At 44.7% G+C, this 27,184-nt stretch overlaps 1 protein-coding gene across 1 annotated transcript; it reads left to right on the top strand.

Moving 5' to 3' along the window:
- Positions 1–21: 21 nt before the first annotated feature.
- Positions 22–26,915, top strand: nsmce2 (NSE2 (MMS21) homolog, SMC5-SMC6 complex SUMO ligase). The gene is made up of 6 exons (XM_056286744.1): positions 22–317; positions 6,948–7,060; positions 23,328–23,481; positions 25,182–25,264; positions 25,704–25,810; positions 26,241–26,915. The coding sequence occupies exons 1-6, from the start codon at positions 203–205 to the stop codon at positions 26,350–26,352; spliced, it is 684 nt and encodes a 227-aa protein (XP_056142719.1). The 5' UTR covers positions 22–202; the 3' UTR covers positions 26,353–26,915.
- The last annotated feature ends 269 nt before the right edge of the window (positions 26,916–27,184 follow it).

The following is a 27,184-nucleotide window of genomic DNA, read 5'->3' as shown; positions in this document are numbered from 1 at the left end:
AGCAAGTCGACGCGAACGACATCTGCGGCGTTTTTAAATCGGAAGTACTGCCTCAAACTAAGTGACTTACCAAGGAGAATTAAACATTGCTGCTAAGCGCCGATTACGTCGATAAAGCGGTTTAAAACTCCATTACAGAAATAGGCGAACTTTGGTAGCCTACAGTTGATCAACGTCCAACTTAACAGCTACGACTGCTGCCATGCATTTTAGCGCGGTGCACGCGGCGCTGGCGGGTTTGAGAGAATGTCGGACGGGCATCGATATTGGGATGGACATGGTGACAGATATAGCTATGGATCTGGTGGATGCTCCGGGTAAGATGTTTATCCACACCGTCTCCGTCTGTTTCACTGTCTTATGTGTCTTTCTCTGACTTAAGTGACCTTTCACACTTTCACACGGAGGTTTTTGCGGAGCGCTCTGGGAAACCCGAGGGATCCTCTCGCCATTCTGTCAACTTTGGAGTTGGTTGCCACCGTACAATCAGTCAAGAACGGAGGAGATCATTTTGGCGGTATACGGACACCAATCAATTGTACGACAATCTCGCGGACCCACATTACCACAATTTGCAACACAAAAAAACCTAGTCACTCGTCACTGTTATTGCAGTTTCTGGAGTTTGTCCAAACGTCATTTAATTACTCATTGTACTTGTATATGAAGTATGTGACGAATTTACTACTACTACCTCCCGTTTGGGGTCCTCGCAGCGGATCACCCGTTTCCATCTCTTCCTGTCCTCTGCATCTTCCTCTGTCACACCAGCCACCTGCATGTTCTCCCTCACCACATCCACGGACCTCCTCTTTGGCCTTCCTTTTTCCCTCATCCCTGACAGCGCCATATTCAGCATCCTTCTCCCAATATACCCAGCATCTCTCCACACATGTCCAAGGCATCTCAATCTTGCCTCTCTTGCTTTGTCTCCAAACCGTCCAACCTGAGCTGTCCCTCTAATATACTCGTTCCTAATCCTGTCCTTCTCAGTACCTCCCAATGAAAATCTTAGCATCGTCAACGCTGCCACCTCCAGCCTTTTCGTATTCAAACCATATAACAGCTGGTCTTGCAACCATCTTGTAAACCTTCCCTTTAACTCTTGCTGGTACCCTTATGTTGCAGATCACTCCTGACACTCTTCTCCACCCACTCCACCCTGCCTGCACTCTCTTCTTCACCTCTTTTCCACACTCCCCATTACTTTGAACAGTTGACCCCAAGTATTTAAACTCATATGCTTTCATCACCTCTACTCCTTGCATCCTTACCATTCTGTTTACCTCCTTCTCATTCATGCATATGTTTTCCATCTTGCGCTTACTGACTTTCATTCCTCTTCTATCCTGTACATACCTCCACCTCTCCAGGCTCTCCTCAACCTGCTCCCTACTGTCGCTACAGATCACAATGTCATCCGCGAACATCATATTCCATGGAGACTCCTGCCTGATCTCACCCGACAGCCTGTCTGTCCATCACCATTGCAAACAAGAAAGGGCTCAGAGCCGATCCTTGATGTAATCCCACCTCCACCTTGAACCCATTTGTCATTCCAACCACACACCTCACCACTGTCATACTGCTTTCATGCATATCCTCCACAAAGACACAATGTAACTCCTTCCGACCTTCTCTATACTTCTCCATCAACATTGTCAAAGCAAACATTGCATCTGTGGTGCTCTTTCATGGCAAGAAACCATACTGCTGCTCGCTAATCATCACCTCTCCTCTTAACCTAGCTTCTATTACTCTTTCCCATACCTTCATGCTGTGGCTGATCAACTTTATACTTCTAGCTGCTACAGTTCTGCACATCACCCTTATTCTTGAAAATCGGTACCAGTATGCTTTTTTTCCACTCCTCAGGCATCCTCTCCCTTTCCAAGATTGTGTTAAACAATCTAGTTAAAAACTCCGCTGCCATCTCTCCTAAATACCCCCATGCCTCCACAGGTATGTCATCTGGACAAACCGGCTTTCCACTCTTCATCCTCTTCATAGCTGCCCTCACTTCCTCCTTGCTAATCCACCACACTTCCTGATTCACTACCCCCACATCATCCAACCGTCTCTTTCATTTTCTTCATTCACCAGCCCCTCAAAGTACTCCTTCCACCTTCTGAACACACTCCTCGCTTGTCAGCACATTTTCTTCTCTATCCTTGATCGCCATAACCTGCTGCACATCCTTCCCAGCTTGGTCTGTCTGTCTGGCCAATCAGTACAATTCCTTTTCTCCTTTCTTAGTGTCTAACCTCTCACACAATTCACCATATGCCTTTTCCTTTGCCAGCTCTCTTGTCGTTTTACGCTGCGTGTCCTTGTACTCCTGTCTACTTTCTTCATCTCTCTGACTATCCCACTTCTTCTTTGCCAACCTCTTCCTCTGTATACTTTGCTGTAGTTCCTCATTCCACCACCAAGTTTCCTTGTTTTCCTTCCTCTGCCCATATGACACACCAAGTACCTTCCTAGCTATTTTGCTCACTATTTCTGCAGTGCTTGCCCAGCCATCTGGCAACTCTTCACTACCACCCAGTGCCTGTCTTAACTTCTCCCTGAACTCCACGCAATAGTCTTCCTCCTTCAACTTCCACCATTTGATCCTTGGCTGTGCCTTCACTCTCTTCCTCTTCTTGGTCTACAAAGTCATCCTCCAGACCACCATCAGATGCTGCCTAGCAATGTTCTCCCCTGTCACCACCTTGCAGACTACAATCCTTTTCAGATCGTGCCTCCTACATAAGATATAGTCCACCTGTGTGGACTTTCCTCCACTCTTATACATCAACCTGTGTTTCTCCCTCTTTTTGAAATATGTATTCACCACAGCCATTTCCATCCTTTTCGCAAAATCCACCACCGTCTGTCCTTCCACATTTTTCTCCTTGACACCATACCTACCCATCACCTCTGTTCCCTTCACCAAAATGCCAGTTGAAGTCCGCTACAATCACCTCACACTCCTCCTTGGGTACACTCTTTCTCCACCATTTTGTCCAACTCACTCCAGAATTCTTCTTTCTCTTCCATCTCACAGCCAACTTGCGGGGCATATGTGCTGATAACATTCATCAACACACCTTTGATTTCCAGGTTCATACTCATCACTCTGTCTGACTCTCTCTTCACCTCCAGCAGACTCTTGACATACTCTTCCTTCAGAATTACCCCTACCCCATTTCTCCTCCCATTCACACCATGGTAGAAGAGTTTTAACCTTCCTCTGCTGCTCCTGGCCTTACTCCCCTTACACCTGGTCTCTTGCACACACAGTATACCTGCCTTTCTTCTCTGCATCATATCAGCCATCTCTCCCTTTACCAGTCATAGTGCCAACATCCAAAATTCTGACTCTCACCTCCACACTCTTACCCTTCCTCTTCTCCTGCTACCTCTGCACATGCCTTCCCCCTCTCCTTTGCCCAACAGTAGCATAGTTTCCACTGGCACCCTGCTGGCCAGCAGTACTGGTGACGTTTTTTGGTAACCTTGGCCTTGACCGATCCGGTATGGAAATCTGATTTATGATCTGCGTATTTGATTTGGCAAAGAATTTACGCTGGATGCCCTTCCTGACACAACCCTCCCCATTTATTCGGGCTTGGGACTGGCACTGAGAAGGTATTGGCTTGTGCATCCTCAGTGGCTGGGTTGAAGTATGTGACAAATAAACCTTTGAATCTTGAATCATTATGATTATTGTCATCATCCATAAGTAAGGCAAGAGCCAACAGCCTCAGTTTTTGTCTATCCGTGCTGACAGTGACTGGTTTCCCTCCAAAAATATATATTTATTTGCTTTTTGTCGCATGTCAATCAAATGTGCGTGGTCCCACGCCCCTTTGCGGGTCCGGCGTTCTCGAATGGACCCAGCCACGGTTTTATGTTGTTGCATCAAGCAAAATCCTTTGTGTGAACCTCCCCTGTCAGTTATTCTATAATCTGGAGGGCAGTGTCTTTGTGCATGCTCAATAATTCTGGTAAGAAAATGAAAGAAAATTGAACCAGTTCATCTGGACGTAACGTTTATTGACAGAAACGTTTCAGCACTCATCTAAATGACCTCTTCACTCTCGGCTGACTGCAGGTATTCCCACCCTTATAAACAACACAGTTGCATAACGACTGAAACCAACGATCAGTTTCATGCAAATTGCCGTGACCATTAACTAGAGTTTTAATGACCATGTGTACTATTCACTAGAGGATTTGGGAATGTTTGCAATCACAGTATTGTAAGATGGTGACAGATGCTCCCTCTATTAGTCGCAGAGGTCAGAGAATCGCTGCGCAGAGTGAACACACGGAAGGCTGCCGGACCAGACGGCATACCGGGTTGGGTCTACCGGGAATGTGCCGACCAGCTGGCTGAGGTCTTAACACCTGTATTTAACCTCTCACTGTCCCAATCTAAAGTCCCGGCATGCTGTATGACCACCTCTATCATTCCTGTCTCCAAGAAACCAACATCCAAATGTCTGAATGACTACCGACCCATAGCACTCACCCCCATTGCCATGAAGTGCTTTGAAAGACTGGTTTTGGCTCCCATCAAAAACATTATCCCCACCACATTCGACCCACATCAGTTCGCCTACCGTCCCAAAAGGTCCACTGAGGATGCCATTGCCACTGCCCTGCAAGTTGCTCTGACCCACCTTGAACTTAACACATACATGCGGATGCTGTTTATAGATAACAGCTCTGCCTTCAACACTATCATCCCCGCCAAACTAACCACCAAACTCCTCTCCCTTGCCTCAACCCCTCCCTCTGTAACTGGATCCTGGACTTCCTGACCAACAGACCGCAGTCTGTTAGGTTAGGTGACCACTCCTCCTCCACCCTGGCCCTCAGCACAGGTGCCCCTCAAGGCTGTGTTCTGAGCCCCCGACTGCCTGCCAACTCACCCTTCAAATGTTATAGTTAAGTTTGCAGATGACACCACAGTCATTGGCCATATCACCAACAATGACGAGATGGCCTACAGAGACGAGATTGAGCACCTCACATCGTGATGTACTACCAACAATCTTGTCCTTAATGTGCAGAAGACAAAGTAGCTGATTGTGGACTTCAGGAGGTCTAGAAGCTGCAGCCACTCCCCCATACACATCAATGGGGTGGAAGTGGAGCGTGTTTCCAGCTTTAAATTCCTTGGAGTCCACATCAGCGAGGACCTTTCGTGGACATTAAACACCCAGGCCCTTGTGAAAAAGGCCCAACAATGCCTGCATTTCCTGAGGAGGCTGAGGAGCGCCTGTCTACCCCCCAAAATTCTCACCAACTTCTACCACTGCACCATAGAGAGCATCCTGACCATCTGCATCTCAGTGTGGTACGGCAACTGCACCTCAGTAGACCAGAAAGCTCTGCAGCAGATCGTCAAGGCGGCCCAGCATATCACCGGTACCCAGCTCCCAGCCATAAAAGACATTTATCACAAATGCTGCCTTCGAAGGGGTCTGAGCATCAGCAGAGATCCCACCCACCCCAACCATGGACTGTTCTCCCCCCTGCGCTCTGGGAGGCGCTACAGGAGCCTCGGAGCCTGCACTACCAGGCTCAAAAACAGCTTCTTTCCACAAGCTGTTGCCCACCTGAACCTGGCTACCCACTGAATGTCTGTAGATATTTTTAAATATTTTGTACTCCAGCTCTCTTTTAACTTATTTTTAGCTTTGGTCTTCATGTGTGTATATCTTATATTGTGTTTGCTGTGTTTGTCTGTGTCTGTCTTGCACTGATTGGTGAAGCCACAGCCCTCATTTCATTTCATTTTTAACATGTGCCTGCACATTGTTTTTAATGACAATAAAAATTGAATTGAATTGAATGTACTCTAAGCCCCCCCCCAGTTCAGGTATGGTCGTTTCCGCTTCACATAGATGGCCTCTTTTTTGACTCCCCATTCAAACCAGTGTTTGTCTCTATCAAGGATGTGCACATCCTCATGCTTGAAAGAGTGACCTCTGTCCTGTAGATGGGTGTAGACTGTGGAGTCCTGGCCTGATGCGTTAGCTCTTCTGTGTTATGCCATCCTCGTGGCCAGCATCTGTTTAGTTTCCCCAATGTACAAGTCACGGCAATCCTCCTGTCCTTCAATCGAAGAGAGGAGGACAACAGCTGCCCAAGCGTAAACCGTGGTGATTCCATATGTGGAAGAAGTGTTGGAAAAGTTGAGAGGCATATTTTCTAAACACCACTTCTCAGTTGCTTTCAAACCCCAAAACACACTGTGCCAGAAATTGGTCCACCCCAAAGATTGTGTCCACCCACACAAACAGAGCAATATAGTGTACGCTGTTAAATGCTAGGAGGATTGCTGTGAATTGTACATTGGGGAAACTAAACAGATGCTGGCCAAGAGGATGGCACAATACAGATGTGCTAACGTGTCAAGCCAGGACTCTGCAGTCTACACCCATCTACAGGCCAGTGGCCACTCTTTCAAGGATGAGGATATGCACATCCCTATTAAGGAAGAATGCTGGTTTGAACGGGGAGTCAAAGAGGTAATCTATATGAAAAGGGAACAATCATCCCTGAGCGGGGGGGGCTAAGAGTACATCTGTCACCATCTTATTATGGCTTAATTGCAAGCATTCCCAAATCCTCTGTAAATAGCACACATGGCCATTGAAAGTCTAGTTAATGCTCACACCTATTTGCATATGAAACTGATCACTGATTTTGGTCGTTATGTGATTGTATTGTTTATAAGGTTGGGGATACCTGTAGTTAGTTGAGACTGAAGAGGTCATTTAGATGAGTGATGAAATGTTTCTGTCAATAAAAGCTGTATCCAGATGAACTGATTCAACTTTCTTTGATATAATCTGGGGCATTTATTCCATTAAACCCATTCTAGCCCAGGGTTTTTCCTCTGTTATATCCATTTTTTTGTTGTTGTATAAATTGGTGTTATTTTCCAGAGGGAGAGGACCGCCAAGGCATCAAGAAAATGGAGGCCATGATGGTGGAGTTTGCCAAACTGGACAGAGAGATCAACACCTTTGTTGACACGGTTGAACAGGCCATAGCAGAGGTGAGAGCAGGGATTTTGGAGCTATTTTCTGGGAGGGGGTGCTGGTAAATAGGGTTGGGGGGGCATGGACTACTTCACTCCTTGCACCGTTATCACTTCCTTCATGGTGCCCCAGCAGCCCACCCTGGACAGCACTGTTCAACACAGCAGTGCTGATTAGACTGAGCTATCAATGAGCTCGACCCAAGGCTTTAATTTCAAATAATTTGAGAAGTATAGAGCTATTAAGAAAACTAGAGAGTAAGATTTAAATGTTCACAAAGCATCTTTGTCATGATGATAAAAAATTGTTCATATCAGAGGCATAGCCTTTGTAACGCTCATATCATGAAACCTTAAGAAAATCCTTTGATTAAAAAGTGCAAAATCGAAAGTGATCAGGCAAATCATAGCCTCTTCAAGGTACAAATATTTGTAGCCAGTTATTATTCTGCTTTGCTTACATTATAGAGTTACGAGACCAGCCTGCCATGGTTTTTAACCTGTAGATGTAGATATCTAGTCACTCTATAAGCATAATTTTGTTTTCTCATCCATTAAACAACCAAGTTTGCCCATCCTTCCAACAGGAATATCTATATTCCCCAAAGAATATGTTTTATTTTTACTGACAATTTTTCATGGTACAAGTCTTAAATGCAAAGTAAGATTTTTTTTTTTTTTTGCTGAAAACATGTTGGTATGGGTCTCGATTGGTAGAGCTGATTGCCCTCATGATAAATTTAACCAAAAATGAAATCATGTGACCGCTTTGAGGGAAAAAGCCCAGGCTTTTTCTTATTTCAGGGTCACTTCAAAACACACATTACCATTAACCCCCTCCAAATTGTCTGCGTCATACAAGAGCCTCAAAGATGCCAAATCTAATGTGATGTAGGCAACACATATAGGGTCTGGTACATTAGACTGATGAAATATGAGGTGAGTAGGAAGGCAACATGCCAACGTTAGCCAGTTGGGTAGACTTGTGAGAAGCTTGGGTGAGATCTTCTACAACACTGCCACCCTCAGTTTAACCCGCACTTCCATCACTGACCTGTACTTCTACACCCCTTTATGTCCTTTATACATGGACACCACCGTCACTGTCCTCTACATCTACACCCCTTTATATCCTTTATACATGGACATCTTCATCACTGTCCTCTACATCTACACCCCTTTATATCCTTTATACATGGACACCATCATCGCTGTCCTCTACATCTACACCACTTTATATCCTTTATACATGGACACCCCCGTCACTGTCCTCTACATCTACACACCTTTATATCCTTTATAAATGGACACCACCGTCACTGTCCTCTATACATCCTCCAAGAATAAAAAACTATTCATAGTACATTGCCTCTTCTGCAACAGCAAAGAGCACTATATCAGCCACTGCCGTGATATTAAAGAACAGTTAGTGGCAGACCTGGAGACGTGGCTAGCAGAAGGAAGGCGTTGCTGGAAGTGTGCACGTGCCCATGCGCCTGAGTCATGCAACCTCAAGAAACTCTGCAGTGACATTCATCTCCAGGTCCTCCACGATGTAGCCCAACATTGCTCCATCGATCCACAGTCAAGGGTCTCAGAAAGTTGAGTCTATCTGACACCCAGCATTGCATCAAGCAAAGTGCTCCTGAAGGTGGTTCCTATAATATGTCGTGCCTGGGCACTATGTACGCATATACAGACCGAAGACAGGCGTAATATTTTCTATAACTTTATTCACCACGATGTCAATACCAAATCCGGTCCGTCCTCTAATAGCGTCCCTACATCAACCCCGTACTACGGTATATATACACTACCGTTCAAAAGTTTGGGATCACCCAAACAATTTTGTGTTTTCCATGAAAAGTCACACTTATTCACCACCATATGTTGTGAAATGAATAGAAAATAGAGTCAAGACATTGACAAGGTTAGAAATAATGATTTGTATTTGAAATAAGATTTTTTTTACATCAAACTTTGCTTTCGTCAAAGAATCCTCCATTTGCAGCAATTACAGCATTGCAGACCTTTGGCATTCTAGCTGTTAATTTGTTGAGGTAATCTGGAGAAATTGCACCCCACGCTTCCAGAAGCAGCTCCCACAAGTTGGATTGGTTGGATGGGCACTTCTTTGAGCAGATTGAGTTTCTGGAGCATCACATTTGTGGGGTCAATTAAACGCTCAAAATGGCCAGAAAAAGAGAACTTTCATCTGAAACTCGACAGTCTATTCTTGTTCTTAGAAATGAAGGCTATTCCATGCGAGAAATTGCTAAGAAATTGAAGATTTTCTACACCGGTGTGTACAACTCCCTTCAGAGGACAGCACAAACAGGCTCTAACCAGAGTAGAAAAAGAAGTGGGAGGCCGCGTTGCACAACTGAGCAAGAAGATAAGTACATTAGAGTCTCTAGTTTGAGAAACAGACGCCTCACAGGTCCCCAACTGGCATCTTCATTAAATAGTACCTGTTAGAGCCTGTTTGTGCTGTCCTCTGAAGGGAGTAGTACACACCGGTGTAGGAAATCTTCAATTTCTTAGCAATTTCTCGCATGGGATAGCCTTCATTTCTAAGAACAAGAATAGACTGTCGAGTTTCAGATGAAAGTTCTCTTTTTCTGGCCATTTTGAGCGTTACTTGACCCCACAAATGTGATGCTCCAGAAACTCAATCTGCTCAAAGAAGTGCCCATCCAACCAATCCAACTTGTGGGAGCTGCTTCTGGAAGCGTGGGGTGCAATTTCTCCAGATTACCTCAACAAATTAACAGCTAGAATGCCAAAGGTCTGCAATGCTGTAATTGCTGCAAATGGAGGATTCTTTGACGAAAGCAAAGTTTGATGTAAAAAAAATCTTATTTCAAATACAAATCATTATTTCTAACCTTGTCAATGTCTTGACTCTATTTTCTATTCATTTCACAACATATGGTGGTGAATAAGTGTGACTTTTCATGGAAAACACGAAATTGTTTGGGTGATCCTAAACTTTTGAACGGTAGTGTATGTTCCCACACATGTCCTATCAGTACATCTCCCCCTTTTAGCTTAATGTCTTCCTTTCTTAAAAGTGCTTTTCTTTCTTCACTAAGCATGTCACTTTTCTTGAACAATAAACATGAACAGTCACTAACAGTGTTATCTATTGTGGATTACTCTCTTTTTCCTCTCCTTTGTTTTCTCTTAGAGACATTCCTATCATTTAATAAAATAACAACATAGAACTGAATGTCTACTCACTAGGGGTCAGGGTAGACTACCTGGGTCCCCGAAGCTGTGCAAGGATTATTCTGCCTTGTGAAACAAACCACAGCTTTTTAACTTGTGACTATATGTCCATTCTCTTGGGTGGTCTTATGGACCGGCCCAATCTGGTCACTGTGGGAGTCTCTGGAACGACCCTGATGTGAGATCTATTTCTCCTAAGACTTCCTGAGGGCAGGTCTATGTTATAAGACCTTGGTGTATGAGCTGGACCACAAACAGTTCCTGTTTCCTTTGCGTTCTTCACCCAGACCCTTTGTCCTGGTCTGAGCTCTTGTCTTGTCTCGGCGTTGTGTCTTTTGTCGTACCAGGAAGCTTGTTTCACTTTCAAGTCCTGATCGTTCCTCCTGAAAGCCTGGATGTCAGGCCAGCCTGGCTGTAGCTTCTCCTGACTGACGGGCAAGGGTGTTCTGATGTTACGGCCCATCAGCAGTTGTGCAGGGGATGACCCGTGGGCCAAGGGGGTGGCTCTGTAAGCCATGAGAGCCTTGTGTGGATCCTCCCCCTTCTTCAGGAGAGACTTTACCGTTCTCAAAGCTCTCTCGGCTTCCCCATTACTTTGAGGGTAGCGGGGGCTGCTTGTTGTGTGTGTGAAGCCATAGTCTCTGATGAAAGATGCAAACTCCGCTGCAGAGAACTGGGGGCCATTATCCGTGACAACAGTTTCTGGGACCCCATGGCGTGCGAAGATAGACTTCAGCTTCTCTGTCACGTGGGCTGTGGTGGTGGATGAGAGGTTGGCTACTTCTATGTAGCGCGAGAAGTAGTCAATCACAACAAGGTACAACGCATTGTTCCACTGGAAGAGGTCCGCCACGGCCTGTCGGGCAATGGTGTCGTCAGCAGCGGCGCCGGTGCATTGTGAGTCTCACGTGCACAGATCTCACAGTTTTCCACTTTCTGTTTGATTTGACTGGTTAGACCTGGCCACCATATTGACTGCTGTGCTCTGGCGGCACACTTTGTCATGCCTTGGTGGCCTTCATGAAGTTTGTTGAGCATCTCCTCTTGCATGGTGAGCGGGATGACAAGTCTCTCGCCCTTCAGCAGTAGCCCATCTGCTATCAGCAGGTCCTGGTGATACTGCCAGTACGGTTGAAGTTCCGACGGAAGACATTTTCTGTTTTCAGGCCATCCGGTCTGCACCATGTTTTTGAGATTTTTGCAGATATCATCTGTGTCCTGTGCGGTCCTGATCTGAGCCAGCCTGTCATCCAACGCTGGCAAGTGCTTCAGTATTTGGTTGATGGACACGCACACATCCTGCTCCAGCTGCCTGTCCTCGGCTGTGGGCTCTCCATGGACTGGCGCCCGGGACAGTGCGTCCGCTGTGATCAGTTTCTTTCCAGGCACATGCTTGATCTGGTATGTGAAGCAAAGCAGTCACAGCCTGAATCTCAGGATGTGAGGTGGTAAGTCATCAAGCGCTCTGCTGCTGAGCAGGGAAATGAGAGGCTTGTGAACAGTTTGTATGAGGAAGTCCATTACGACCAGATAAGTTCGAAAACGCTCGCACGCCCAGGTCAGCACGAGCGCCTCCTTTTCAATCTGGGCATATCTTCGCTCCGTGTCTGTCATGCTGCGTGAGATGAATGCAACTGGGCGCCAGTCCCCCGACAGTTGCTTCTGAGACAACACTCCTCCCAGTCCGAAGGAGGAAGCATCCACTGCAACTCTGGTCGGTCTGTTCAGGCAGTACTGTGCCAGAACTGCAGGCGAACTCAGTTCCTGTCGCAGCGCGTCGAAAGCACGCTGCTGCATGCTCCCCCATTCCCAGTCGGTGTCTGTCTTGAGTAGTTCTCGTAGCGGCTGTGTGAGATCTGCGATACGTGGTGAAAACTTACCCATGTAGTTTACCATGCCCGCAAACCTCCTCACATCAGCAACATCTTTGGGTGTGGGCATCTCCTTGATCGCCTTGATCTTTCCAGGGTCTGCCTCGATGCCTTGAGCTCCGACGATATGGCCCACAAACATGACCTTGTCCACTGCAAACTCACATTTTTCACTGTTGCGCGTCAGCCCCTCCTTCTGGAGCCGCTCCAACACCTGGTGGAGCCTGCGGTCATGTTGTTCACGTGTCGCCCCAAAGGTGAGAATGTCATCTGCGTGACACATAGTGCCTTCCAGCCCTGTCAGCCTCTTTTGAAAATGTTCTGGTGCTGACGAGATCCCGAACGGAAGCCTCTTGTAGCACGGGGTGATAAATGTTGTCAGTGGGACTGATTCTGGATGTAGAGGGACCTGCCGGAACCCGGCTGTGGCATCCAGTTTTGTAAACACTGTTGCACCTGTGAGCTTGGCCAGGGTTTCGTCGACGGCCGGCAAGATGTGTCTCTCTCTGACAATGTATTCGTTCAGATGGGTCATGTCGGAGCAGATTCTGATTTTTCCTTTGGTGCGACGACCATCCCCGCGCACCAGTCCGTCGCCTCTTCAATGGACATGATCACTCCCGTGTCCTCCATTCTCTGGAGCTCTGCTTTGACTTTGTCGTGTAGAGGTACACGTCGTGTCAGCCATAACGCGTAGGGCTTGGCCTCCTCCTTCAGCTTTATCCTGTACTCCCCCTTCAGGCAACCCAGCCCTGTGAAGACCTTGGAGTATTGTTTTTTCATCTCAGCCTCCAGCTCTTCTCACACTGTCCACTGGATGCAGTAGCTGCAGTGCTGAAATGGCTGCAAAGCCAAGCAGAGGAGTTGCCAGCTTCTGTACGATGTACACTGGTTGTGTCGGTGTCCTGTCCTTGTATTCCATGACTCCATCAAACTGACCACTCACCTTAAGAGGTTCGTTGCTGGGCTCACATAGTGGTTTTGTTGCTCTGGCGAGAGGGCCGTGCTGTTCTTTTGAGTAGGCGGTAGCTGGAATGACTGTCACATCCGCCTCTGTGTCCAACTTGAAAGTCATTTCTTGGCCATTCACTTTCAGTGTCTTTTTCCATGTTTTCGGTTTTTCTCCTGCCGACACTGCTCCCAGGAAAAGAGGATCTTCCTCCTCCTCTTCTTCTTGAACTGCCCCCACTCTGCTGGATTTGCAAACAGTAGCAACATGTCCCTTCTTCCGACATTTTCTGCACTCTGCTTCCCGTGCAGCGCAGTTGTTCAGGGAGTGTGCGGGAGCTTTTCCACATCTGCCACAGCTTTTCTGCCATCACTATCCATCTATAGCCTCTCTGACAGGCCATTATGTCTGACGCCGACCACTAACCTGTCTCTGATCATTTCTTCTTGTAGTGCACCATACTGACAGTTTTCTGCTAGTTTGTAAACTGCAGAGACGAAGGACTCAGCCCACTCTCCTGGCTCTTGGCATCTCTTATTGAAACGAGCCCTTTCATAAATCACATATTTGCAGATGAAATGCTTATCAAAAGCCTCTTTTACTTTGTTGTACTTCTTAAGTTCATCATCAGTTAGGCCTAGCATGCCTAAAACATCATCTGCTTTATCACCCATTGTGTAAACCAGTGAATTCACTTGATATTCTTCACTCTTCTTGTCCAGTCCAGCAGCTATTCTGAATCTTTCAAACCGGCAACTCCAGTTGGGCCAGTTAGCAAAGTCAGAAAAGTCAAAGTTTTCTGGAGGGTTGATGGAGAAAAGGGAATCTATCGCGTTCTTGCTGTCTTGTAACGTCACGTTCAACCGGCCGTCTAGCTAGCTAACTAGCCTAGCTGCACACAGTCTCTAACTGCTGGCTAGCGTTAGCTTAGCTTAGCTAACGGGACTCACGTTGTTCGCACATCGCGGTTATATAACTCGCCCGACAACTTTTTCCGAACGGCTCAAACGTCCTCTTGAGACGGGATTCAAACTTCTGACACCATATAATATGCTGTGCCTGGGCACTGTGTACACATATACAGACCGAAGACAGGCATGCTATTTTCTGTAACTTTATTCACCACGATGTCAATACCAAATCTGGTCCGTCCTCTAATAGCGTCCCTACATCAACCCCGTACTATATATATGTTCCCACACATATCCTATCAGTACAGTTCCAGTCCTGCTGCACAGCGATTCTAAGTCAATGGAGACTTTCGCTGTCTTGGATGATGGAGCACAACAAACTATTCCAGTTGAATGGTGAATGTGAGACTCTTGCCCTTGCCCTTCACTGTGAACAAAACTTACACACCTGTGGGGGTTGAAGGTCAGCTTCGAAATCTCCTCCAACAATAACCCACGGAAGCACTTCAAAGTGCAGGGAACATTCCCTGCTTCAGGTGTAGACCTGGTAGAGCAAACCTACCCAGTGCAGATGCTCCAAAGACGGCACCCTTACTTACGCAGATCCAACTACAGCCATTCTTCAATGTGCGTCCACTGGTGTTGCTTGGGTCAGATCATGTACACCTTATCACTGCCACTAAGCCAGTTCACCGAGGAGCTAACAGTGGACTGATAGCAATCCATACTGCCCTTGGATGGGCTTTGCAAAGCGCCAAGGGGTGTGCGCCAGAACAGACCTCAGTGCAGCAGTGCCCCTTCTCCTCAGTTGCTAGCGCTGATGATCTCCTGTACCGAAATGTCGAAAAGTTATGGCAACTCGATATTCTGCCCTTTCGAAATTAAAGAATGGTTGTTTGCTCTCATGAAGATCAGAAAGCCATGAACCTTCTAGAAACCAAAACTCAGCGAGTCAACATTGAGGAAGTTCACCGTTATGCAACCCCTCTCTTGAGGAAGACCGGAGCACCTAAGCTTAACAGCTCCACACATTCTGTCATAGCTCACCTGAGGGCCACAGAGAACTAGCTCAACAACGATCTGGAGAAGGCAGCTATCTACTCAACTGAAGTCAGCAAGCTTATCCAGGCAGGGTATGTCAAGAAGCTTTTGCCAAAAAAAAAAAAAAAAAAAAAAACCCAAAAAAGCACCAGCATATAGACAAAGACATTCCCAAAAATGCTTTCCTAAATGAACCTCAAAGAATATTCACATCTATTTAATCTTTAAGATCAACCTGATTAAGGTATTTCGTGGAATCTCAGTGGATGGATGGTTGTCCCAAAGCAAAACACCAAAATATGAAAGTCATTCTGGACGTTTAGTTGTTTGTACCAAGATTATTCATTTAGGGACATCTCTTTGGTTTCCAGGTTTGAGTTGTAGAATGGGTCACTTGCTGACTCCTTCAAGGACTGATGATATGCTGATGGACTGTACAATCATTGTCACAAATGCTGCAGAGGTGATGCTGTGCTTTTGTTCTTTTTTTGGCCTTTTGTACTTTATCATTTGTATTTATGTCCCTTAAAGAAACTAGATAAAAACTTAAATTAAAAAAAGAAAAAAAGAAGCTTTTCCCTAAGGAGGTGGAGTAGTCTGCGGAGGCTTGGTATCTCCCTTATCACCTTGTGTGCCACAACAACAAATCACGACTGGTCTTCAGCTGCTCGTTCCAGCACCAGGGTACCTCAATGAAGGGCTAACTCCTACCTGGGCCCATGCTGAGCCCATTGCTAGGTGTCCTCCTACGATTCAGCAACACCAGGTCACTGTGAGTGGAGACTAGGGCTGTCACTTTAAGAAAAAAACATATTCGATATTCGTGGCAGAATTGTACCCATATTCGAATTTGGATTCGAATTTCCACGTAAAAAACGGTCTTTAAAATGGCAAGACTAAAAATAACCCGTAATTTATTGACCAGTAAATATTTTGATCATGTGTTTTACCATTTGTATCCACAAGAGGGGACAAGCAGACAGACAACATATTTCGGTCGAAATAATTAGTGAAGTTTAATGCAAATTATGAAGTCAAACGTTGCCATATTTTCAAAAACAATTACCACAGAGTATGCTTCTCAAAAAAGTAATAATAATGTCAATAATCCTCACGGCAATTGGGCTGCATTCAGCGCTACCATGGCAATGTAACGTAGGCTACTAACAGAACGTGGCCTATAAGTAGCCTAGGCAAGCCCACCAAACTAAATAACTAAAATAAATAATAATCGTAATAATAGAATAAAAAATAGTGGGTTATGTGGCCTTTGTAAATACGATTATACATAGCCTACACATAGGCCTAACTGGACTGGGAGGCTACAAATTATTCGCCAGGAATATCAACTGGTTAACGTGTTCAGTGTCAAGAGCAGAGCGCTTTTTGTTAACAATATTCCCAGCTGTGGAAAAGACTCGCTCAGAACGCACTGATGTCCTGGGAACACTCAGGTACTTTCTTGCAAGCTGTGCCAGGTGGGGATATTTTGCGCTACCTGGCGTCTTCCACCATAGAAGAGGATTGCTGTCTGCCGGCATCATTGTCTCTCTTCGGTAGGACCACATCTCTTGGTGCAGTACATTTTCTTGGTCGTCTCTCGTCTCGCCCCTTCCCTTGTATGTTTCTCCAAACAGATCGCCCATTGCCGTCAGGGCCGTTTTTCGTGCGTGAGTGTCTGAGCTTAACGAATGCTCATCTGTCCCACTTTCAAATCTCACGGCCATTTCTTCTTTAATGTTTGCGTGCACTTGGTCCTTCTGTTCCTTTGATAAATGCATTAAACTATGAAAGCGGGGATCCAGGTATGCTGCTTTATTCAATAACATGAATGCTGCTTCGTTATTTTTGTCATAACGCTTCCTCAAATCTGTGTCGATCTTTGCGGTCATTTCTCTCAAGCTGGGCATTGCATTAGGAATGGGTGAGCCAAGTTGACACAGTAGTACATGCTGTAAAGGCAATACAGCAGAAGCTGTGGGATATTTGTTAGTTGACAAAGCCTCAGTCGCAATCTTGAACGGTCTAAGTATTTCACGCATCTGTTCGACCATGGACCATTCAGTTGTGGTTAGTTCGAGATTTGACAATTTTTTCTCAAATATTACAGCTGCAACAGCTGCCTGTTGTTCCGATGCCCTGCAGATCATTTCATATGTACTGTAGCGAATTCAGGGCGCATACCCCTCCGATGGCCTTACGGTCGCTCCATCCCACTTCTGACACCAATGTAGCGAATTCGGGGGACAACGCAACCACAGGAACTGCCGCGGCCGGGAAGCGAACCCGTATCGCCCGCACCGCAGGAGACATCGCTAACCGCTAGACTAAAGGGTCCGACCCACGAGCCAGCGGCCAGCGTGTCTACTAATCCATGCACGTTACAGTACTATTCCATCGCGTGATGCAATCGTTAATTAATTTATCAGTTTTCAAGCCCAGCAAACGCTGTTTATCCTCCAATAGGTAGCTGTCGGTAGGTGACCTGCCGAAATGTGCGGCTGCTTTCTTTAGCCTGCTAAGTGTCTTGTCTATGGCTCTGACGTCTAGCCCTTTACATACAGCTAGATTGATTGTATGTGCCATGCAAGGTATGTTAACGGTATCGAGGTACCTCTCCACAGCATTCACATAGTTATGTGCATTGTCTGTTGTGACTGCGATCACCGATTCACGGGGAATGTGAAAATCCCTCAGTGTGCCAGAAATGCACTCCGCGACATTTTCTGCAGTGTGGCTACTTCTCAAGTCTTTCGTTTGTAGGACAAAATCGTTCAGTTCCCATGCCTCCGACATTACGTGTGCTGTAACTAACATAAGCGTCTGTGGCTATAGACGTCCACCTATCTGTAGTGAGTGCAATTTCCTTATCGCTTAGTATCTGGCATACATTTTCACGAGTAGTATCGTAGAGTTTCACAATATTTTTAGTTATTGTGGTTCTGCTCGGGATAGTGTAATGTGGCTCAATTTCACGGAGAAAATCTTTAAAGCCTCCACCTTCCACGATGCTTATTGGCTTCATGTCTTTACATATGAATTTGGTGAGTTGTGAAGCGATCGCCTCTTTTCGTGTAGAGGACAGAGCAGCCGAAGGTGAGAAAAACGTTGTCAGCCTCGGTTGTTTAGCAGCAGACGCACCAGCAGGGTCCTGCAGTTCTTTGTATTCGGCCGGATGATGGAACTGCATGTGAGACCGTAGGTTGGTCGTGGAACTATGGTATGCTAGTTCACGCTCACATAGTTTGCATATTACCTTGTCCTTGTTTTCAGTCTTTCCATTTACAGTCCAAAAACCAAAGTGTTTCCAAATCGCACTCCTAAGATCCTCTGGAGTGACGATCTTTCTGGTATGCTGATCAGCGGTCTCGTTGTCGGCAGCACAAAATTCCTCCATTTTCTCGTTTCTGGCTGCAGCCTAGGCCTACGTTTCCGCTACATGGACTTATGGGTAATTAGAGCTGGAATTCTTGCCGTAGCCTACTTTCGGCATTTTTGACATTGATTAATTAATAATTTTAAAGTACAATCAATGTATTTATTTATTTAATTCGAATTTCCCCGTTTACGTTCGAATCTCGTGTTTTTATGCAAATTCGAAATTAAATTTGATATTCGAATATAATGTGACAGCAGTAGTGGAGACATCTGCTCTTTGTTTCATCAGCTCTGTCTCCTGCCTGAGGACAGACCGCTCCTTCGATTCATCTGGAGAGACCTGAGCTGTGAAGACCCACCGGATGTGTACAAATGGCAGGTGCTGCTATTCGGCACAACAAGCAGCCCATGCTGTGCAATCTTTGCTTTGCAGAAACATGCTTGAAACCACCAAGACAGCTATCCTGATACGCTACAGTCAGTGCAGCGGAGCTTTTATGTGGACAACTGCCTCGAGAGCTTTCCCACCATACCCGCGGCCACGCAAAGAGTAAACCAACTGCATACCTGCTGGCTGAAGGAGGGTTCAATTTCAAGACAGTGGGCACGCAATCAACCAACTGTGATAGCCCATCTTCCCACTAATGCAAGATCTTCAGCTACAGAACAATGGCTAAGTCAAAACTGGATCGAACCACTGGAGCCCAGCTTAGGCCTCAGGTGGAACTGTGCTGTTGACAACCTTGGCTACCACTACCGGTTCATTGAGCACACTGTGCTGACAATGAGAACGGCATATCAAATAGTAGCCATTTAATATGACCCTCTGGGGTTTATTGTGCCATTCACAACACGTGCCAAGGTGCTCATCCAGTAGCTCTGGTCAAAACAGAGGGGCTGGGACAATCCCAATCTACCTACAGCCCTCTGAAATGCTTGGGAAACCTGGGAGAATGAGCTGCAACACCTCAGCAGATTATCCATTCCCCGCTGCTATCTACCAGTCCCTGTAGAAGGTGCAAACCGAAAGTATGATCTTCACGTCTTCTGTGACGCCTCCGAATGGGCATGGGGCAGTGGCCTACCTCATAATACATGTAGGAGATACCATTTATACCTCATTTGTGATGGCTCGGTCAAGAGTTGCCACCAAGAGACAGTCTATGCTCCGCCTGGAGCTCTGTACTGCATTGTCTTGAGCTCAACTGACTGAGATGACACTCCCCATTCGGCAGACAACACTGTGGCCTGACTTCACCACACTTCTGGAGTGGCTCCAGTCAGACTGCTGCAGGTATAAAGTGTTTGTTGGGACGCACGTGTCAGAGATACAGGAGCTGACTGACCGACAGGCTTTGCAGTACGTGGACACCCAGAATAATCCGGCTGATGACATTACAAGGGGTAAGCCACTCCTGGCTCTGGCAGAGCCTAGTCATTGGAGTCAAGGGCCATTGTTCCTCAAGCACAGTGCTGAACACTGGCCAAAGAAGCCCGAACATGTGACAGCAGTGGCTCATCAGAATTGAAAGGCATTACCTTCTGTTGCCTCATGACAGTAGAGGCCAACATCAATATCCCTGATGCCTCCCAATTCAGTACGTGGAACGAGTTGGTGTAGGCCACACGACAAGCATGTCAGGGTGTTCATGGGGCGGCAGTGGATCTGGTGGATAGCCAACCCATTAGTCACCAAGATGCGGAGATCCTATTGTTGAGGGGGTGTCAAGCCCATAGCTTCTCAGAAGAAGTTACTGCCCTCAAAGTGCAGAAACCTGTCCCAAACCATAGTCGTCTGGCCAGCCTTGCTCCAGAGTGGGACTCCTCAATTTGAATGGTCTGAGTGGGAGGGAGATTGCGAAGACTGCAGAACCCAATCATAGGAGAGATCTATACTATCGTGCTAGACCCAAGGTACCCAGCAACAAAGCTCCTCATCAAAGACAACGATGAACGTCTGCCGCCTCCAGGCACAGAGCGGGTGTATGTAGAAATACAAATGCAGTATTGAGTCCTGTGAGGATGGCAGGCCATCAGACACCACCAACACAACTGCCTCTCCTGCCAGTGATGGAGAGCTCAGCCGAAGGTCCCACAGATGGCAGACTTGCCACCGCATTGCCTCAGACTTTTCCGTCCACCCTTCTATTCAACAGGTGTTGGTTGTTTTGGGATTTACCTAGTCAAGATAGGCAGGAGGACTGAGAAGTGTTGGGGTGACATCTTCAAGTGCCTTACGACCTGCACCATTCACATCGAGCTCCTCAAAAGCATGGATGTGGAAGCCTTCCTCCTCGTTCTTCGTTGGTTCATTGCAAGATGGGGCCGACCAAAGGAGATACTCTCAGATGTGGTACCAACTTCAGTGGTGTGGAGTGGGAACTCTGCAAGGCTTTTGCAGCCATGGACCACACTTGAAATTCAATGGCTGAAAGAATATCACATCTAATTCAAGTTTAATCCACCAAACGCTCCCCACTTCAGTGGAGCATGGGAGAGGGAAGTTCGTTCCATCAAGGCTGGTCTTCAAGTCACAGGGGGAGCCAAGTAGTTTCTGAAGACAACCTATACACAACCTTAGTGGAGGTAGAGGGGATCTTAACGCTAGAACGACAGGGACTTCACTAGTACCTAAAATGACCATGGGCGGTTAAAATGACCGTCAGTTTTTAAACTATGTTCTGTCAAGGTAAATACGCAATTGAGATATTAATGCATTGCATAAATTAGTATGTCTGTTAGAAAACGACTGACACCAAAATTAACATTTTAACAACTATAATACTATTTTTAAACAATTTAAACTTCAGAGAGACATGGTCCAACTTGAATAGCAAAAGTGAAAATATTACCTGAAAAACAAAACGGAAAACACCTATTGCTAATCTAACAAAGATAACAAGGTCTATAAAACGTGAAATGTAAAAAAATGAATAGAAAATAAATATTGAAACAGTCCTAAACAGCGACTGGAACTTTAAAACTACTAGAATGACCGTGGCCCACGGTTTTGAAACTCTATATTCTGTCAAGATAAATACCCATTTGAAATAGTAATGCATTACTCATGTCTTACGTATGTCTGTTAAGAAACGACTGACACCAAAATTAACATTTTAACAACTTTAATACTATTTTTCAAACAATTTAAAATGGCTGCTGTCCAACGCCTGTAAATACTGCAATGCCTCGGTGGTAGTCGTGGTACGTCTGAAACGGCGTCTGTACCCAGACATGTTGTCAATAATCAAAAATCAAGTTTAGACTATTACTCTACACTAGAGAACGCTATTTTTTTTTCTAGGACAGAGCAATGAACATCACGAAGGAAATGATGTGACCAAAACACGTCCAATCAGGCGCATATTACAAGCGATCATTTTGACCAGTCATGGTCATTTTAGGTAGATCTTGTAACTTTTTTTTTTGGTGCAATTGATCTAAAACTGATTTTAATGCAAATATATGCTATTTTAGGAGAATTTCAGGGAGCAGCGGGTCTGTATCTTTTTCCCCCACACAGAGTTATTAAACTTTGAAAATCCAAACGTGTCAGCTGACACTGCTGACCCTAACCCCATCATACCTAACATCCTTCTCATGGGTGGCGGGATGCGATGCTGCCTCAAGTGACCTATGTACCAGCGGGCATAGGATGGTGGAAATGGCACCACTGTCAGCCCCTTGTGGACCAGTTTGGCTCCAGTTAATCCGGAGCTACTTGCCTACTCTTCAGACACGGCAGAAATGGCAGAAGACATTAAGTAACATAGCTGTGGACTCAGTAGTTCTGGTCATTGACCCAAGAGCTCAACGGCCCATTTGGAGGGTTGTTAAGACAGTCAGTAGTCAGGACGGATGCATCAGAACCGCAGAGGTCCTGGTGAAAGGTAAAGTCTAGACCAGTTGCTCACCTGATACAGCTCCCTCCTTTCCTCAAGGATGATACCAAAGACACTTGAAGAAATGTTGTTGCACATTTGCTGCTCAAATGGGAGGGGGGCGCTGCTGTGAATTCTTCACGTTCAGAGACTCTTATTTTGAAATCATGGGTTTGGCTCCATTTCCTTCTCAGTCTGCTGGTTCTCTGTTGTGTTTCCGCCGTTGCTCCCAGTGCAGAAGTCACTGACGATAAACTATAGAGATAAGCACCCTTATGCTGTACCATTTGTACTGCATGAACTATAACCACTTTGCAAGTAAAGGACTTAAGTCAAACTGATGACTCTGTGCTCTCTGACCGGAGCCCTGTAGTGGTCAGTCATCCAACCAACCAGTTTCAGGGGTCCAATACCCAACAAGATCTATATCCTTTTCAAAATGAGTATATGCAGAGAAAAGCTAAAATCAAGTGCTTAGTCAATCTTAAGGATATCCAAGGTCTTTCTACCAACTATTTCTAAAGACTGGTTTTTACTACTGCATCTCTGTGAAGTGGCACAGAGAAGGGGTTTCTGGATGGCTGTGGCTCCTAGTGGCACAGTTGTGCAAAACTCTAAATCCTCCACCGCAATTGACTGTTTTCACGGGGTAAAATGCATCAACATGACTGTATCCTGGATTGGAAGTCACAATGCCGTCACGGTATATCCCACAATGCAAACCACACTCTGTTTCTGACTTGACAAAATTGAAAGCCAAACTATGGGACCAACTTCTTAATGCATTTGGTTCACTGAGCTCAACTAATTTTTATTTTTGGGGGATAAGGTAGTGTTTTGCATTAACTCAATCAGTCCATTGGGCATATTCAGATCCTTTTATTTGAAGATTCATTAGATTTGACACTCGACATCTCTAATGTTTGTACAAAGCCCAACCAAATGGTAATCTTGTCAACCAAGCTTTTTTTGAAAACATTAATATAGATATCTTCTATTTCTGTCCTCATCTGATTTCTGTAGGTTCATCAGCAGCCCCCAGAAGCCATATGCCAACTCTCAGCCAGGGTGAAGGAAGACTTTGCAGAGAAAGTTGACGTGCTTTCTGATGCTGAGCTGCTGCAACATAAGAAAGTTTTGGCCTTGAAGGATGTCATAGAGAGCTCTTCTAGCCAGGGTGAGACCCACAAAGAAAAGGAGAGGGCAAAATCTGGATTAATGTGTTGCTGGTGCATAGGGTCATCTAATTAAGGACCTCAGCTGGCAGTAGAATTACCTGGACTCGCAACTCAAAATCAAAGGAGACCTCTCAAGCGGCGTGAGGTGAAAAGGAAATGTATCTAAAAGGGATATGGGAATTGTGTACTCAGGATTGCATTTTATTTTTACATGCAACTTCCAGTGATTTGTGTTTAAGACCCTTGTTTTTCCTGGAGCTTGCTCCCAACCTAATTTTGCTGATGCAAATGGCTGCACAGAGATCAGTGCCTTGCATCTCAGTTACAGACAGGGTCACTCGATCCTTAAAAAAAATATCTTAAAACATCGAATTTTTTTTTTTTTAATTCAAAGTCAAAAAATGTTTAAACATTTCTGAAATTTTAGGAGGGGGGACATTAAATTCATCCTGGGGCAGAACAAATGAGTGTATATCTATTTTTTGTTCAGTCTTTATGTTTTTTATTTTATATTCCACAACAGCCTGACAATTGTTGCAAGCAATTTACAATGCATTTAAGTTAAATGGCATATGCTAGACTGCTACAGGCAGTGAAACTGGGAGGCAATAGCTAGTGGGTGACAGATGGGGCGGCGAGCAAAAAGAAAATGGGTAAATGTAAATTCAATCTGAAGTGGTTGGAGGACAACAAATATCGTGGGTTGCTTAAACGATCCAGCGGTTCTTACAAAGGGTGATGTAAACTTTGTTGCAGAACATTCAAACTGGTGACAGTGGGTTGTAAAGCATTAAATTCTCATAAAATCCGAAAAGCAAAGCGCTATGCTATGCTAACACCTGAGAAAGCGCTGAGCCTGTTGCTAGCTTGGCTGCTCATGGTAACATTAGAGCTAATTTGTCTGCTGCAAATGCGTCCGCCTAAGCTAACACCACTGCTCAATTGAACAGTCAAGAGACAGCATTCAGCAGTTTTTTCTCTGACAGCCACGTTGAAGGCAGAAATACTGTGTGTACTGAGTCTCCAAAAGAAAGCAGGCTTCACAGAACTAGCACAGAATACTGCATGAAAAGGGCAATGCTGGTAACAAAAGCCAACACACTGAGGAGACAAACAAAGGGTGGGGTCTACCTCCATACTTTTTATTTTCATTAATTAACAAGAAGGCTGTTGTCAGCTAATTTGCACAGAAAATTGCTTTTATATTCATATTCATTAAAACTCAAAAACAGTGTATACTGTCTAGTTTGTTGATTTTTATTTTTTATTTGCCATAGAAATGGGGTTATTTCTCCATTTAGAGATAATAAAAAGGTCTTAAAAGTAATAAAATGTGAAGATACCCTGCAGGAATACAGTTGATATAAACATAATGTTAATATATGCAGGCTGTAGCAAGATGATTTTACCAAAGCAACTCAAAAATAGGAAATAGTTAAGGGGAGAGTGAGAGTCTATACTAAATTTTTTCAGAATGTGATGGTACTAAAAATAGAATTGGGTTTCACTAAAAGTTTTTTTCCCCCCATCTATTTGTCACAGTGGCATCTATTACTGTATTTTCTACAGAAGTTTGCCACATCTACACAATAGTCTCCTCTGTATGTTGTTGCCTGTCTTTTCAAAGCTCTAATATGCCAATTATGTGTGTCTTTTAAAGAAGAATTTGAACTATATGTTTTGTTTTCAATCAATTCAGAGTCAGCAGTTAATGGGGAGGAGGTCGATGAGGACATTACTGTGACACAAAGCCAAGTCAATTTCAACTGCCCATTGACACAGGTTGGCTAATCATGTTGCTCATGGATGGTTCTTTGTATTTCTTTTTTTTTTTCCCAGGATGTCAGGCATTTGTAAATTTCGCTTGATCTTTTTTTTTAAAAAATATTTCCTATTATTTACTGCTCTCCAGGTGTTGTTTTGATCATGTCATCGCTCTCTCTACTTATTAAAGCAAATGTTCTGATCACTTGTAAGAAGCACTTTGTAAATTCGGTCCGCAGGAATTACATGACAATATTAAGCCAGTCATGTGGAAACTTTTAGTTTTAACTAATATTAGATATGCTTAATTTGAGGAAGATGGAAAACCTGTTTGGAATCACCTTGGTTGATTTGATGCAATGTTATGGATTGGCAGTTTCTTGAACAGTAATAACTAATTGTGCTCTGTCTTGTCAGGCGCACCCATCTAATGTACCACTGTTCTTCTGCTTTCTAGATGGAAATGGTGAATCCAGTCAAGAATAAGAAGTGCAACCACCACTATGATGAAACATCGATACTGAGTCTGATCAAAGCAAGAAAGAGGCAGCAAAAGAAATGCAGGTAAAGCATACTTCCTAGGCTGACTTTTAGAAACTCGAGTCAGCTTTGGCTTTGGTTTTTCAGGTAATATTTTCACTTTTTCAATTTTGCTATTCAAGTTCGACCATGTCTCTCTGAAGTTTAAATTGTTTAAAAATTGTATTGTTAAAATGTTAATTTAGTGTCAGTCGTTTCCTAACAGACATACTAACATATTCAATGCATTAATATCTCCATTAGGTATTTATCTTAACAGAATATGGAGTTTAAAAACCGATGGTCATTTTGACTGCCCATGGTCGTTTTAGGTAGGAGTGAAATCCCGGTCGTTCCTAGTGTTAAAAGCAGTTGGGTTGTTCATTTTTTTCCCCTTTCATTTGCATAGTCTGTAAAGTGTGTGTGTATGTGTATGCTTTTTTTTCCAATAACCCTGTCTTTGACGGTCCTCTAGCTGTCCCGTGGTGGGTTGTGTGAACAGAGACGTTAAAAAGTCAGACCTGGTGCTGGATCCGATTGTGAAGAGAATGATCCAGAACCAAAAAGGACGTGGCAACAAGAAGTAGCACTGTACATTGTTTTGGACAGGATCACCCATCGACACATTCCTCTTCAGGTTGCACTTTGGTCGGTAGTAATTAAAACAGGTGAAACTGTTGTTTAGATGATTGTGTGTTGTGGTTCTCCATCAGGTCCTCAGGCTCAATCCATACTGCTAGTTTCTATTCTGCCGGGTAGTTCGTTATGTTCACCTGATGCTCCAGTTATTCCAGCTTCCAGTCAGGGGAGGTTTTAGATCTGTAACAACAGGTGAATGCAATGAACTATCTGGCAGGATAGAAAAGCGTCAGTTCTGGTGGTACGGCGAGGACCTAACTGACAACCACTGGTTTAATGGCAACGTTTTGAGCCAGATCGATTGCATCAGCTGTGTTATGAAGCTGATGATCTGTGCTCCTTTAGGTTCATTGTGGAAAATTCACATAGTGTTTATTTTTATTTTGTTTGCACCTTTTTTTCAGTGAACTTATTGAAAAGTCTGTTGTTGATTTGATGGATTTTGATATTTTCTGTTGTTTATATGTCAATATGTTAATACGTTGGTGCCTTTCGTATACTTTCATACCGCAGGGAGTAAATAAATTGTTATACATAATTGCTGACAATTGTTTTATGTAAATAGTAAAATCACACATTACATCAGTTTCTGTTGTGGGAAGTAGGGAATATTATTTACCCATCTATCCATCCATTCAAGAGTCAGGATTCAAGATTCTTTATTTGTTACGTCTCATTGTAAAAGTGTAAGAGAGTAAAATTCTTGAGTTTCGGCTCCTCAACACTGCAGCAACAATAGTAACTGAACAACAAAACAGAACAAAAAAAACAGCAATAATA

This window comes from Lampris incognitus, chromosome 9 (genome assembly GCF_029633865.1).
Source record: "Lampris incognitus isolate fLamInc1 chromosome 9, fLamInc1.hap2, whole genome shotgun sequence".
Taxonomy (NCBI): Eukaryota; Metazoa; Chordata; class Actinopteri; order Lampriformes; family Lampridae; genus Lampris; species Lampris incognitus.
Note: the sequence above shows the minus strand (reverse complement) of the source record. Positions and strands in the feature narration are given on the sequence as shown.

Bases quoted from the DNA above. Each gene is read 5' to 3' on its own strand.
- nsmce2 (XM_056286744.1), top strand. From the start codon at position 203: ATGCATTTTAGCGCGGTGCACGCGGCGCTGGCGGGTTTGAGAGAATGT. The intron at 318-6,947 runs GTAAGATGTTTA...GTTATTTTCCAG, and splicing joins GGATCTGGTGGATGCTCCGG to AGGGAGAGGACCGCCAAGGC. The intron at 23,482-25,181 runs GTGAGACCCACA...CAATCAATTCAG, and splicing joins AGAGAGCTCTTCTAGCCAGG to AGTCAGCAGTTAATGGGGAG.